Source organism: Bos javanicus, chromosome X (assembly GCF_032452875.1).
Source record: "Bos javanicus breed banteng chromosome X, ARS-OSU_banteng_1.0, whole genome shotgun sequence".
Lineage (NCBI taxonomy): Eukaryota > Metazoa > Chordata > Mammalia > Artiodactyla > Bovidae > Bos > Bos javanicus.
Genome location: NC_083897.1, coordinates 107,108,546 through 107,123,797, shown reverse-complemented (window position 1 = coordinate 107,123,797; position 15,252 = coordinate 107,108,546). Strand labels below are relative to the sequence as shown.

At 42.4% G+C, this 15,252-nt stretch overlaps 1 protein-coding gene across 1 annotated transcript; it reads right to left on the bottom strand.

Annotated features, from left to right (window-relative positions):
* Nucleotides 1-3,987: 3,987 nt before the first annotated feature.
* LOC133242851 (ferritin light chain-like) lies at nt 3,988-4,611 on the bottom strand. The gene has a single exon (XM_061409078.1). It carries the CDS (start codon nt 4,588-4,590, stop codon nt 4,054-4,056), a length of 537 nt encoding a protein of 178 aa, XP_061265062.1. The 5' UTR covers nt 4,591-4,611; the 3' UTR covers nt 3,988-4,053.
* Between the last annotated feature and the right edge of the window lie 10,641 nt (nt 4,612-15,252).

The following is a 15,252-nucleotide window of genomic DNA, read 5'->3' as shown; positions in this document are numbered from 1 at the left end:
TGATGCCTCCTTTTAGCAGTAATGGTAATTAAAACAAATAATCCCAGGTCCTAATTAAGGTGGCTCCATTCATTTGGCTAAAGAGAGCAGTCCTTCATTTTTTTCCCCCTCCTGCATACTGAATGTCACATCTAAGAAATGAGCAAATTCCTACATTTCACTTCTACACATAGGGCCTGTTTAGAGGGAGGACTGATCATTAAGGGCTTCCCTGGTGGCTTAGATGGTAAAGAATCTGCCTGTAATGCAGGAGACCTGGGTTCGATCCCCGGGTCAGGAAGACACCCTGGTGAAGGCAATGGCAATCCACTGCAGTATTCTTGCCTGGAGAATCCCATGGGCAGAGGAGCCAGACGGGCTACAGTCCACGGAGTCTCAAAGAGTCAAGCCACAACTGAGTGATTTCCACTCTTTTCAATGATCATTAAGGGGGATTCTAGAATCAAAAGGTATCTAATTTCCTAAAACTTAGAAGCAAGCTTATTTTAAGATGTTACTATCATAGCTCTTTACTAAGCTCTACTGGGATAGACAATCAGGTGATGGAGACAGCCAACAATTATTGTGCATTTAGTATGTGCTGGGCCTTAGGGATCTTACATGGCTTATCCCATTTAGAAAGTGAAGTCACTGAGTCATGTGCGACTATTTTGGGACCCCATGGACTGGAGCCTACCAAGTTCCTCCGTCCATGGGATTTTCCAGGCAAGAATATTGGAGTGGGTTGCCATTTCCTTCTCCAGGAGATCTTCCCAACCTAGGGATTGAATCCAGGTCTCCTGCACTGTAGGCAGACGCTTTACCATCCGAGCCACCGCCCCCACCCACCCCCCAAAAAAAAAGATTTGAGTTGGATAGTATCATCTTTATTTTGATCATGTCCAGATTTTCAGAGGAGGAAGATGGGAACAACAAAGGTGAGCAGACTAGAACAAGATGAGGTAGAGGCAGGATCTGAATACAGGCAGTCTGGGTCCAGAGCCCATTGCTCAACCATTATGCTTTCTGCCTTTCAGACTCCAACTTGCCTATAGTCTAGTGGGTACAATCAAGAGACAACAAAGAGGAGAGGAATCCATGTCAGATGACTGGTTTGGGTTGGTCATGGAAATTTCACAGGAGGCAGACTGGAACTAGGCTGAAAAACAGACTGAGTTTGATTCAGTGAAGATGAGTATGAGGAGCTTTCCAGGTGAAGGGAACCACATGAAAATTGCTGGCATTGGGACGGCAAACTGAGCACTTCAGCTATGGCAGAGAGCTCCTGCAGTCATTTGCAGGATTCCTCAGCCTCACACTCTATAAAAAGAGGAAACTTCCACTTCAGTCTCTAACAGGGGCTTACTAGAATGAAGGTGGAGAACTTAGAGAGCCTGGTATTTTTTGGTGCACGCTAGCCATAGTACAGGTCACCGTAATAACAAAGCAATGGGGCCTGCCACGTCCTCCCCACTTCCCTTGGGCCATCAGTACTGTCCTAGATTCCAGTCTCCATGGAGTTAGCAGAAAAGGCTGAGCCTGCCTCCAGCCAGTCCAGCCTGGTTTCTTTTCTGTTTCAGCTTCTGTTCCCAGAACTGGGTGGTTTAAGTTTTATTCAGGATGTGGCAATAGGAAGCCCTAACACAACTCCAATTTGGTTTTACCACCAATAAAGCCATCTTGATTTCCATCTGGCTTCCTGTGTCCTAATTAATTTGAACTTAGACAAAAGAAAGCAATTGGTACTCCCCAAACTTCCAACAATAGGGAAGTAGTGGAAAATTACATTTAAAAAATAGATTAGACATGGTAGAACAAGGAGAGCCTTGAAGGCTGGTATAAGGAATTTAGCCATAGCCTAAAGGAATCAGTTGTTATAATTCTGTGCAGGTACACTAACACACACACACTCACATATATGTACAGTGGTTAGCAACAATCACTATGGGATTTGTTTCCAAATTAATCTCCATAAGTTTAATGTCATCAAATCCTCATTTTCTACAAATGTATTTTTTAAGAAGCTTGGGTCATTTTTAAAAGCTAAACTAATATTTCATCCATCTGTCTTTGAATCATTTATTGTCTGACCAGCCACTTGTTTTTTAGTAATTGTTTGCCAAAGAATAATTCAGCCTATTTGGGAGACTTTAATAAAGCTTTCTCCTATAGCCCCATTCTTAATGTTAAAAGACACCCAGATAAGTAAAGGTGTGTCAAATATGCCATTATTCGGAAACAAAATTTTATATCTGTATTCCCAAATAATCTACCAAATACAGTCTTTCAATCAGTCTAATAGTTATTACGTGTTTTTTTCTCATTCAGATTCATGAGTGAGAAATGATTCAGTTTATGAATGAGAACGATGTTTCTCATTCAGTGGTTATATGAGTGCTAATTTGAAAATAATTTTAAATATATACTTTAAGTATGGAGATCCAAGTTTTAATCCAAAGCTGAAAATTATTAGCCGCTTCCTTATGCCTCTTAAAACTAACTAATCAACAGCAAATGGGCAAAACTCTTTTCTGTAGGAATGACTCTTCCAGTACATTCTTTTTTATCAAAATATTTTGCACAAAAGCAGGAAGATAAGGTTTTCTCCTTAACTGAGCAAAACAGCTGTCCCAATCTCTGTAAAATATTCTTTCTTCTCCTTAACTGAGCAAAACAGCTGTCCCAATCTCTGTAAAATATTCTTTCTATGCCTCTGACCCTTCTAAGATAAAAGAAATGATAATATGCCTTTGGTCTTCCTGCTCTGGGAAGGAAAGTTGCTGTAGGAAAGAACTGGTTTTTTTCCCCCACTTCTGTGGTTTGAGAACAAGTTATAACTCCAGCATTTCAAAGTGCAAGGAAAATAATACACAATTATTAGATTGCTATTTGTGGGACACAAATGTAATGGTTTAGTAGAAAACAACTCCCCAGAAAAATGAAACACAGTTTTAAAAGAATGCTACATTTTACTGTTTCTCCTTCTCTTGGCTTCTGGAATGTGCTCCATCTTACCCATCTCCATTCTAATCATTTTGGCTCTCTTAGTGCTTCCTTAAAGTTATCTTCTCTTTTCACTAAAAACAAACACAGAGCCATTTTAAAATCTGCATTTTAATGTTTACTTTATTTACCTGTTTATACATAACCTTCTTCTAGAAAGGGTTTAAGGTGGCTTGAAAGAAACCACAAAGTACACTAAGTAATTATAACAGAAGAATCAGAAATGAAACTATGCAAACTGCTTATACAATCCTATTTGTTTGCTCTGGATGGACCACAAATTTTGGTCTAACCTTTTTAGCAGGCAGTCAGAAAAGGAAACTTAATTAGTTACATCATTTAGTGTCTATAAAACAAAAACAAACCAATTACCCAAGGGAAGCACTGTTATTCCTACTATTAAGACCAGAAAGAAATTTCTCTTAAGAGGCTTCATGAAGAGGTCAGTGTATGATGTAATAATCAGTGTTCTCAGTAACAACCTAATGGGAGACACAAAGATGAATTTCACAGGGCTCCCTCTTCGACACAGGCAGATGGCATCACAGCAACTTGAAAATCAGGAAAAACGATTTTATCACGAGTCTGGGGGTTGAGAGGAGAATACAATATAATACGGTCCAGGTACTCCATTCTCTCTGCTCGGCGAAGCCAGATACATTTTAGAACAAGAGAGTTGAACCCAGTACCCAGAGTGACTCCAGAGAAGTCCTGAAACCCCTAAAATTCTCTGCAACATTTCCAGAATAGCTGCTTCAACAATTTCTGAATCTTCTTGACAGATAAAAACACAGGTTTTTATCAGATACTCAACGTACCCAGGTGATACACACAAGTTAGGAACCATGTCTTTTAGATAATCTAGAGAATTAAGCAGACTACAAATTATACACGGCTATTCAAATACTTTTCTTACAACCTATTTCCCCGCCTCTGCAAAAAGAACCTTTTTTGTTGCCATTTGGTGCCTTGGCTAAGGTTGCGTCTGGGCTGGAGGAAGGGCTGGAGCGGAGATCTCAAGGCCAGGAGAGGCAGGGGGGTCCCACAGAGGCAGCCGGGCTTCGGAGGCTCCTAGTCGCACTGGAAGGAGAGCTTTTCGAAGAGATACTCGGCCAGCCCGGCCTGCAGCCCAGCCTGAGGGCTGGTTATCTTGCGCAAGTTGGCCAGGTGGTCACCCATCTTCTTAAGGAGCATCATCTCGTCCTCCAGGAAGCGGCGCTCCAGGAACTCGCAGAGCTGGACATCAGCGCTCGCACGACCCAGGGCATGCAGATCCAGTAGCGCCTGGTTCAGGCTTTTCTCCAGGGCCACAGCGTACTCCATGGCCTCCACGCTGGCATTCCACTTCTCTGGGGACAGCGTCTGTCCACTCTGGACCAGGGCGCCATCACCCCAGGACTTTCGCATCTTCAAGAGAAGCTGGGCGCCCTCCTGCTTCTCCTTAGCCAACATCCTGAAGAAGTGGCCCACACCATTCATAGCCATTCCACTGCCTTCAAAGTAAACGCTCAGGGAGACGTAGGTGGATGAGACCTCTAGGTGCAGTTTGATCAGGCGGCTGGCCGCTGCTTCCATCTCGGGAGAACTCTGCTGGATCTGGGTGCTCATGGTTAGCAGTGAGCAGGACTTCTCCACAAACTGCTGTGAGGCTGGTCTCAGAAGTGGGGGATAAGTCCAGAAGATTGTGCCGGAAGCTGTGGTTGAAGGGGTGGGGCTAGAGGGTGGTGGGAGGCAGGAGGAGGGGGAGGCAAGGCCAGGTTGAGAGCACGCAGATTGTTCCATCCAAACGCTGGTGAAGCAAGAGACTGATCTAGGAGGCGTCCAGGTACATTGTCTCTCACTCTAGCTTTTAGGAAGAGTATCTTTCTTTCCTAGTTAGGAAAGAGTCTTTATCATTTTGACCCATTTCTTTCCATAATTCCGAGATGAGATAAGAACGTCCAAGGTAAAAACCTCAAAAAATTGATAGTGAACCTCTTCCAAATCTTCATTTGTGACTTAACACTAGTTTGTTGCTTATTTTAGAGCCTGTTTGAATAGATTTCCCCCTGCTCCTGATCCCTGATGGAGAGGGTACTTTGCCCAGAGCAGTCTTGCCGTCCTGATATAATTATTCATAGTGCCCCCTAAATTAATCAATTAATTATTCAATTAAAAAATAGCATCCCCCCTTTCACACTCAAAAGGGTCCTTGTTTGGAATATACATTACACAGCACCTTAGTGATTGAAAAGGACAAAATCCACACTATAGAATGTGAAATGGTAGTGTTTACAAGACACAGGACTAATTAATCAGACCAATAAGAATCCCATCATAAATTTTCTACTATTCAGCCTTCATTTTCATTTGTTGATCCTTTTATTCCTTCTACTAAAAGTTCTAAATACTGATTATGTGCCAGGTGTTTTTATAGGGTAAGGGCATTAGCGAGGTTCGGCAAAAGAAAGAGACCAGCACTTTATAGGAACAGATCACCTTTAATGAGGCGAGAAGGGGCAGCAGTTAGATTAGTGAGCTGCTGCCCTAACCCAAGAAAAGAGTAAGTATATATAGGCATATATGTGGAAATCTACTCTTAAGGGGGCCTGTTCTTCTCCAAGGTTGTTCAGAGTCGTTATCTCTTAAGGGGCTGGGGCAAGGAATACTGGAGATGGGCCAGAGGCTGGACCAGCTGGGAGCTGGGTGTAATCAACCTTGATGTCCATTTTTTTTTTTTCCTTTGGGTGAGAGAGTTCTTTGTTTTGCATAGAATGGTGGGGAGGACCACAGGGCGGTTTTAACTCCAGGCTATTTTGAGCCCTGTAACTTTGCTTCAGTTTTCTTAGCTACTGGAGGCTTCCTGTGATTACCCAGATATTCAGCCATTAACCGAAACACATCATGTAAATGGGCATTAAAGATGAAAATATAGATGTATAAATTCTACCAAAATAGAAAAAAAAAAAAAATCCCATACAGGATGAGTTAATCATTCTCAGAAGATGAGGGCAAAATTAGATGTTTTCATAAGGGCTTTTCCAGCTTTGTGATTCCATGCTTAGCATTTTATTTTCTGAAATACCACCTGCCTGGGGCTGTTGCACAATTAGAATGCTTTCCTGTGTTTTCTGTCAAACAGGAAGGCATATTCTATTCAGGGTATACAATATTTGAACCCCAGAGAAGTGAATTCTGCTCTAAACTCTGAATCTAGGTCTAAATGAAAATAAAAATCCACTGTTTTCCAGCTACTTTTACTATCTCTGTTGTTGAAAACTGACATCTTAAAATTTCAAAAAGATATCTGCAGTCTCCCTTTACTGCTTAAGCTAAAATATGAATACATATCCTGTATCTAAATAGAGGATATATCGTCCACTTTTTTTCATGAAATGCTGTCATCCAAAAGTGGTCTCATTGCATTTGAAATTTGCAAAAACAGTTACAATTCAAGAATAGCACATTTTTCAAACCTGGAGGGAATTCACTGGGTAAAACAGGAGTAGTTCTGCAGCCTTTCTGGCCTTGGTTTTCTGGCCAAAAAGAGGCTGGGGTGGAGAGGAGGGGAAAAAACAGAAATTCAAATCCAAGAACAATCCTAGCACATCCCCAAATAGGAGAGAAATTATACTAGACGCCATACCTTCCAAATAACTGCAAAGAAAATGATCATTACCTACCTTGTGCATAAACCATTAATCATCGTATTGACCTTGTAACAAGAAAATGCAAAGCCTGGAGAAAACCTCACCATATAACATACTTTATACATTGCAGGATGTCAGGCTCATTTAATATATTTCAGTTTCCCATACATTTACTTGGAAAAGAAAAATGTGTATATAAACCTTCTCAGATGGGATCATTTTCTGCCTTGTGCAAATGTTTATAAATCTTCCCCTCATCACTTCAGATAGAGGAGAGCCAGTGTGGAAACTACTCTGGTGGATGGTTAAGCACATAGTTGTCAGAATCAGAGTAATGTGGGCTCCAATCCCAGCTTTGCCACTTGTTTCAAGTATAACCCTAGGCAGGTAGCATAACCTCTCTGGGTGGGCCTCAGTTTTCTCGCCTATAAAATGTAAATGTTAACATTTCACAAGTATACCACAAGGGATCAATGACATAAGAGATGAGAAAAAAAAACACCCAAACAAGTAGAAAGCACCCCCAAAATAGTGCTGTGTCATCAATCAGATTTTGTAATCAGATTGTAGAGGCCCTGTCAAGCTCTATTGTATTAGAAGCATATCCCAATATGTTTTTGATCCACGTTTCCTCACTATCTTCCTCTGGTAGCTCAGTTGGTAAAGAATCTGCCTGCAGTGCAGGAGACCTGGGTTCAATCCCTGGATCAGGAAATGGCGAACTACTCCAGTGTCCTTGCCTGGAAAATCCCATGGACAGGGCAGCCCAATGGGCTGCAGTCCACGGGGTCGCAAAGAATCAGGCACAATTGAGCGACTAACACACAACACACTTTCCTCACTACACACCTGTTTTGCTGAATCACTTGTCTTTCTGTGGCGATGTCCTTTCAATTACAAAAGCATAGAGGCACAGCTTTAGGTGTCAAGATCGAATTCATTTAAAGCATGAGCAAAGCCAGGTTCTCTGACTTCCCTGGGCTAAGTGAGATTCAGCCACACCTCCTGAGGTCCTTTGTGGCCCTGCCAGCTATGGATGCAGGGGAGCAGTGCATAGATGGTAGAGGTCTATTTCTGTTCAGTTCTCCAGCTCAAGATGGTCACTACAGCAAGAAACATTTAAGGAATGCCTATTTTACAGTGTTGTAGGCATGCGTTCTGGGAAACAAACTCACTCAGAAGGACAGTGCAGATAGTAGAGTGCAGTTTATTACACCGGCGGGCCCAAGGCAGAGTCTCCTCTTAGCCAAGGACCCCGACCAGCATTTGTGAAAATCTTTTATACCCCATATGTACGTGTCCGAACCCACCACTCCAAATTCATTAAGACTTACATAAACCGAGGAAAATACAATCCCAGTAACCCCATCATTCACGTGCTATGTGCTCATGTGCTCAAATAGTCAGTTAGCCAATAATCAATAAACCCGAGGTTACACTCTGATAGATACAGAAAAAATTATGGCCTGTCTGGAGGAAGGGGTGATTAGTGTATGTTTTCTCTTAGGCAATGAGAAACCTAGATACGATCTTCAAGGTTCCCCTGTCTGGAGGGGGTCTTATCCTTCTGTTGTTGTTTTCATAGGCACTAAACACAGAGTTCAGAGTCCATTGGAAAGGTGGCCGAGCATGATCAGCATGAACAGGCCTAAGATGGAGTCCAGGCCCTATGAATTCCTTCTTCCACAGGAAAGGATAAGGTTACAGAACATCCCATGCAAATGGTAGAATTCAGCTTCTACCACTGAAATGTAGACTGTGGAATGCTTATGTCTTGGGTCAGATTCCTTAGATGCAGACCTTGAGATGAGAATTCCTATCCAAGAGTTTTATTGGGAAAGTGCTCCCAGAGAGACCAAAAGACAGTGGTGCAGCAGGAAAGAGAAAGGAATCCAAGAAGCAAAGTTGCAATTTTAGGAGGTGCTCAGCTTCAGAATCATCCCACGGTGTAGCTTTGGAGCATAAATTATACCTCAAGTTTATTTCAACATGAGGCAAGGGAACTGGAATTTTATACTCCCATCCATTGGCTACGGGTGTCTCTAGGTGGATATAGATTCCAGGGTCTGTGTACAGGTTAGGCAACTTCAGTAGCCCAAAGAAACAGTGAAGAAGGTCACGGGTGCTAGTCATTAAGAGAAAAGCACACTGGGCTGAGTGTGGAGCACAGCTGAGAGGATTTGGGCAGGGATCAGACAGTATCCACCACCAACTTGTTTCCCCACTCGACCTTGGAAGGTATTGAAGTACAGCAGAAATGAGAAACCCCAATGAGTACCTTTAGCCAGGAATCCAGAGGATAAAATGAAGACTGTATCATAGTTTTTAACCCATATATATACCTCTTTGCTACTTCTATTTACAGGGAATACAGGGCTTTGGGCGCCTATACTGCAATCTCCTTTTCGTCGTTTGTTGTTTAATTGCTAGGTCATGTCCAACTCTTTTGCAACCTCACAGACTGTAGCCCGCCAGGCTCCTCTGTCCATGGGATTTTCCTGACAAGAATACTGGACCGCCATTTCCTTCTCCAGGGGATCTTTGCGACACAGGGATCAAACTTGTGTCTCCAATATATTGCACGCAGATTCTTTACCACTGAGCCACCAGGCAAGCCCAGATCGGAAAATCTGTAACACTCTTCAGGGGTCTCACTTGCATGTTTACACGTCCGGCCAAATCAGACCCAAAGCTCCAACTAAGAAAGCATTTGCATCTTTTATTGGACCCTCTACTCTCATGGACATCATTCCCCATATTGGAACTGCATATTGATTTTTTAAATAGCTGCACAAAACTACTTAAAAGTCAAAACAGCACGAGTAATCCAGACACTGAGAAGCTGTGAAATGGCTGTTTAAGGACCTGTCATCCAAACTGAGGTCACCTGAAAACAGATGGTACACAAACAGCAAAACTGTCTTTGTGTGCTTGTCAATTTTTTAAAAAGGAATTGTAAACAGGTACAACTTAGTTCTGAGCTGTTCCTCTACTTTGGACAAGGGACCCTGCCACCAGGCACAGAAGGACTGGGTTCATCATTTTTCTCTCCCCAAATACACACACACACATACAGCCCACTTGTGCCATTTATTAAACTCTAGAGCTCACTGAGAAGCTTGGCAACAGCCTACCCTAACAGGTCTGCCTCGTAAGGCCTCTTCTCTCTGTGCTTCCTATGGACACTTCAGACAAGCAGGGGTTCTCAAGTGGATCTGAGTTTGTCTCTTAGATGACATTTGGCGATGCCTGGTGTCATTTGTGGTTGTCATAACTAGGGGGAGGGTACTACTGGCATCTAGTGGGCCAAGGATGCTGCTGAACATGCCACAGTGCACAGGAAGCACTGCTTCTCCCCCCTAACAAAGAATTTTCTAGCCCCAAATGTCAGTAGTGCTGAAGTTGTGAAAGCCCATGCTAATGGGTAAATAATGTTGGTATCTTGGTTTGGGTTCCCGCAAAAGCAGACCAGGAGATAAGCATTTGAGTATAACCGGCCTGAGTGATGGTCCCTGAAAGCACCAGTAAGTGAGAGGGTAAATGAGACAAAGGGAATAAAATCAATAGAGCGTGTTAAAGGGCAAGTTCCTCCTACGGGCAACTAGGACTCAGGCCTCCCGGGGAACGCTAGGAGACTCGAGGAGGCGCACCTCAGAGTTGTTTCAAACAAGGACAAGGAAGCCCAAGTATTTATCTTGCAAATCCCATCTGTTATTAGCTGAAGACTGCTCCCAAGCATGCTAAGTTTCTGGCACTTCCTGCCTACCCTTCAAGAACCAAAAGAAGGCCCCCTCGGGGGGAGAGTTTGGTGCTTGTCGCAGAATCCCATGGGCATGCACGGGAATGGTGAGTGCTGAGCACTGGGTAGGGTGCCAACAATACACGCTAGTGTTAGTCTTCCAAGCAAACACTCACGGGATATATCCTAAGTGGCTTTCTCTGAGGAAGATGCCCTAGTCAAAAAAGTAATTCTAATCATGACTATAGTAGATGTCCTAGAAGATAAGCAGTCATGATATATTTTAGTTCGAGAGGCCTCATTAGGAGAGGCAATTGGAAAGATTCTTAGAAATTGTGTGTTCCAGTTCTGTACCAATACATGGATCTCCTCTTAAGAATGTCTCTGACAAATGATCATCTAGTCTTTGCTTAAATCCACCCAGGCTACCAGGAACACACTAGCTCATAAGGGATACGCATTCCATTTTCAGAGTGTGATGTGTGAAAACAGAGCTGCTTGAGAACCAAATAGGTCAGAGTCTGAACCTGACTCACTTTGTGAGTGAGTAAAGTCGCTCAGTCGTGTTCGACTCTTTGCAACCCCATGGACTGTAGCCCACCAGGCTCCTCCGTCCATGGGATTCTCCAGGCAAGAATACTGGAGTGGGTTGCCATTGCCTTCTCCAGGGGATCTTCCGGACCCAGGGATTGAACCCAGGTCTCCCACATTTCAGGCAGACGCTTTAACCTCTGAGCCACTGGGGCAGAAGTATTACTTAACCTCTCTGAATCTTACTCTCTTTAACTATAAAATACCGCTAGTCATATTATCTACTTCTTAAGAATACTGTAAAGATTAAATGAGATAATACAAGGAATTGAGCACAACTTCTGACATATAGTAGGTGCTAAATTAACATGAGCTACCTTCACTGCTCTTCCTTCTCCATCCTCTCTAGTCTCATATGTCAGCTGCCTGCCTCACAATAGGCTTGATCCTTTCATTCTGGTTCTAGCTTCCAGAAGAATATAAAGTAAGTCCAGCCCACCTTCCCACTGATACAAGATTTCCCTTCTCCATCAAAACAGGCTGGCTGGCTTCCTTTACCACTGCTCTTACAGTCTGACTCTGTGGGCCTCTGTTCTCTAGTCACTCTCCAGAAGGGAGTTGAGTTCCCCCAAGGAGACAGTTTCAACTACCTCCTTACCTGGGACAACACATATCCTTTTAATTTTGATCCATGTGCATCAAAATGGGATCTGTATGGAATAGTGTTCTCTTTTAACCAAAAGAAAAAGTCTGCCTATATGGGAAAAGAATTTTAAAAAGAGGGGATATATGTATAACTGACTCACTTTGCTGTACACCCAAAACTAATGTAACATTGTAAATCAACTATACCGTAATAAAGAAATCTGTGTAGTCAAGAAAGGAAGGCATAAAATGATTTTTTTCTTTCCTTACCATGCTCCATTTTAACTCTTGCAAATGTTTCTTCCAACCTGCACTTGCCCCTTAGCCTTCCATGATGAGAAGTGCTTTCTGTTCATTTTCAAAGGGAAAAATGTAATGTTTCATAGAAAGAAACAAGATTCACATTCTGAATAGAGGTGGCCTCCTATTTCAGAAGTGCTGGCAAGCCGGCCATTGGTGGTTGCCAAGAGTTGGGTTGGACTGACACAGCTTGTGCTGGAAAGAACATCCAGCCTTGAAATTTGAAGTGGCAACTTTTGCAACGCCACTCTCCCTTTTCCTGCTTGAAGCCCCTGGATGTTCCTTCTGGTCATGCTGCCATCTGGCTGGCAAAGAGAATCACCCAGCAAGAGATGTTGCTTTTCATTATCTGTAACATGATCTCATTTGTGTGTGTGTGCGTGTGTGTGTAGATGTAAAGACATATACCAAAATGTTAATGGTGGTCTGTATCTGCCTGTGACCAATTTGTTACTTTCTACCTTCCTATATTATCTAAATTATTTTGGCAATGAGAATGTATTTAAAATTACTGCCGACATGAAAATATGTTCAACACTGCTGATTATTAGAGAAATGCAAATCAGAACTACACTGAGGTACCACTTCACACCAGTCAGAATGCCCATCATTTAAAAGTCTACAAATAACAAATGCATGGAGAGGCTGTGGAGAAAAAGGAACCCTCTTATACTGTTGGTGGGAATGTAAGTTGGTACAGCCACTATGGAGGTTCCTTAAAAAACTAAAGCTAGAATTACCTCCTGATCCAGTAATCCCACTTCTGGGAATATTCCCAGACAAAACTAGAATTCAAAAAGACACATGCACCAGAATGTTCACAGGAGCACTGTTCACAATAGCCAAAACATGGAAACAACCTACATGTCCATCAACAGAGGAATGGATAAAGAAGATGTAGTGTATATATACAGTGGAATACTGCTGCTGCTGCTGCCAAGTCGCTTCATTCGTGACCGACTCTGTGCGACCCCATAGACGGCAGCCCACCAGGCTCCCCAGTCCCTGGGAATCTCCAGGCAAGAACACTGGAGTGGGTTGCCATTTCCTTCTCCAATGCATGAAAGTGAAAAGTGAAAGGGAAGTTGCTCAGTCGTGTCTGACTCTTCGCAACCCCATGGACTACAGCCCACCAGGCTCCTCCGTCCATGGGACTTCCCAGGCAAGAGTACTGGAGAGGGTTGCCATTATTACTCAGTCATAAAAAGGATGAAATAATGCCATTTGCAGCAACATGGATGCAACTAGAGATTATTATACTAAGTGAAGTCAGTCAGAAAGAGAAAGACAGATACCATATACTGTCATTTCTAGGTGGAATCTAAAATATGGCACAAATGAACCTGTCTACAAAACCAGAAGGAGACTCACAGACACAGAGCGAAGACTTGTGGTTGCTGGTGCAGGGGGAGTGGGAGAGGGATGGACTGAGAGTCTGGGATTGGTAGATGCAAACTATTACATTTAGAATGGATAAACAACAAGGTCCTAATCCATAGCACAGGGAACTATATGGAGTATCCTGTGATAAATCATAATGGAAAATATATAAAAAAGAATGTATATATGTGTATAACTGAATTACTTTGCTGTACAGCAGAAATTAACACAACACCATAAATCAACCACACTTCAGTTAAAAACATTTTTTTAAAGGTCTACAAATAACTAGCTCTGGAGAGGGTATGGAGAAAATGGAACCTTCTTATACTGTTGGTGGAAATGTAAATTGGTGTAGCACTCTGAAAAACAGTATGGAGGTTCCTCAAAAAACTAAAAAGAGAGTTGCCATATGATCCAGCAACCCCACTCCTGGGCATATACCCAGACAAAATCCTAATTCAAAAAGATAACTGCACCCCTATGTTCATTGCAGCACTATTTACAATAGTTAAGACCTGGAAACAATCTAAATGTCCATTGACAGATGAATAGATAAAGAAGATGTGGTATAAGCACAAACAATGGAATATTACTCAGCCATCAAAAGAGTAAAATCATGCCATTTGCAGAAACATAGATGGACCTAGAGATTATTATACTAAGTGAAGTAAGTCAGAAAGAGAAAGACAAATACCATATGATTTCACTTACATGTGGAATCTAAAATGTATACAAATCAATATATCTATGAAACAAAAAACAGACTCACAGATAGGGAGGACAGACTTGTGGTTGCCAAGGGGAAGGAGGGGTGAGCAAGGGAAGGATCGGGAGTTTGGGATTAGCAGAGGCAAACTACTATATACAGGATGAAAAACAACAAGGTCATACTGTATAGCCCAGGGAACCATATTCAATATTCTGTGACAAAAGATAATGGAAAAGAATATGAAAAAGAACATAAACATGTATAACTGAGTCACTTTGTTGTACATAAAAAATCAACACAACATTGTAAATCAACTATACTTGAATAAAATTTTTTAAAAATTAAAAAAATTCCTTCCAAAAACTCAGGAATTAAAGACATGCTTCTATTTTCAAAGGAAAAAGGAAAATTTGTTCCCCCTCTTTCAAGTAGGTTATGTGCTTTTGGTCCACAACTCACTGTCTCCTGAAGCCAGAGCTGGCTTGATGAATGGCACCCTGCAGCCTTGTAAGTATCAAGCTATTGTACATTGCATTTGAGAAATTAAAATTCAAGAAAAATGAAAAATGAAGGATGTCTCTTTCCATGTCACTTCTCCTACTCCCTTGGGACTTCACTGGCAGTCCTTTTACCCCTTACTAGCCACCAGTAACCTGTGGTTCGGTCTAGGGACTGAGAAGAAAAGAGAATCCCCTCTGGGACTGAGGTGACTTGTATGGCAGGGTTGCTGCCTTATACTTCTTCCTTATTTCCTGTTGGGCCTGGCACTGTGATTGACACAAAGAGTCACAAATTCTCAAGGGTGATGAAAACTCAAAGGCCACTTGATCCCAGTGTTTATCCCCATTGTCAATGCTTAGTCATTACTCCATGAACAGATTAAATGTGACTATTGGTCACGTTGGCTGCTCAAGAAGTTTGAGCCACAGTCAGATGTCCCAGTTCACCTAGACACCATCCCCGGCCAGTCCCTTTTGCCAATGTCCAGATGAAAGGTTGTTGCTGAATGAAAAGATGGCCAGAATTCTTGGCCTCTGGAGAAGAAGAATTCAATCCGGGACCAGAGACGAGGCTTGATCGCTCAGGGCTTTTGTGTAATAAAGTTTTATTAAAGTATAAAGGAGACAGAGAAAGCTTCTGACATAGGCATCAGAAGGAGGCAGAAAGAGTACCCCCTTGCTAGTCTTCAGCTGGATATTATATAGTCACTCAGTTCAGTTCAGTTCAGTTTATTCGCTCAGTCGTGTCCGACTCTTTGAGACCCCATGAATTGCAGCACGCCAGGCCTCCCTGTCCATCCTAGCAGTGTGTTAATCAAAGAAAGGGATGTCTTA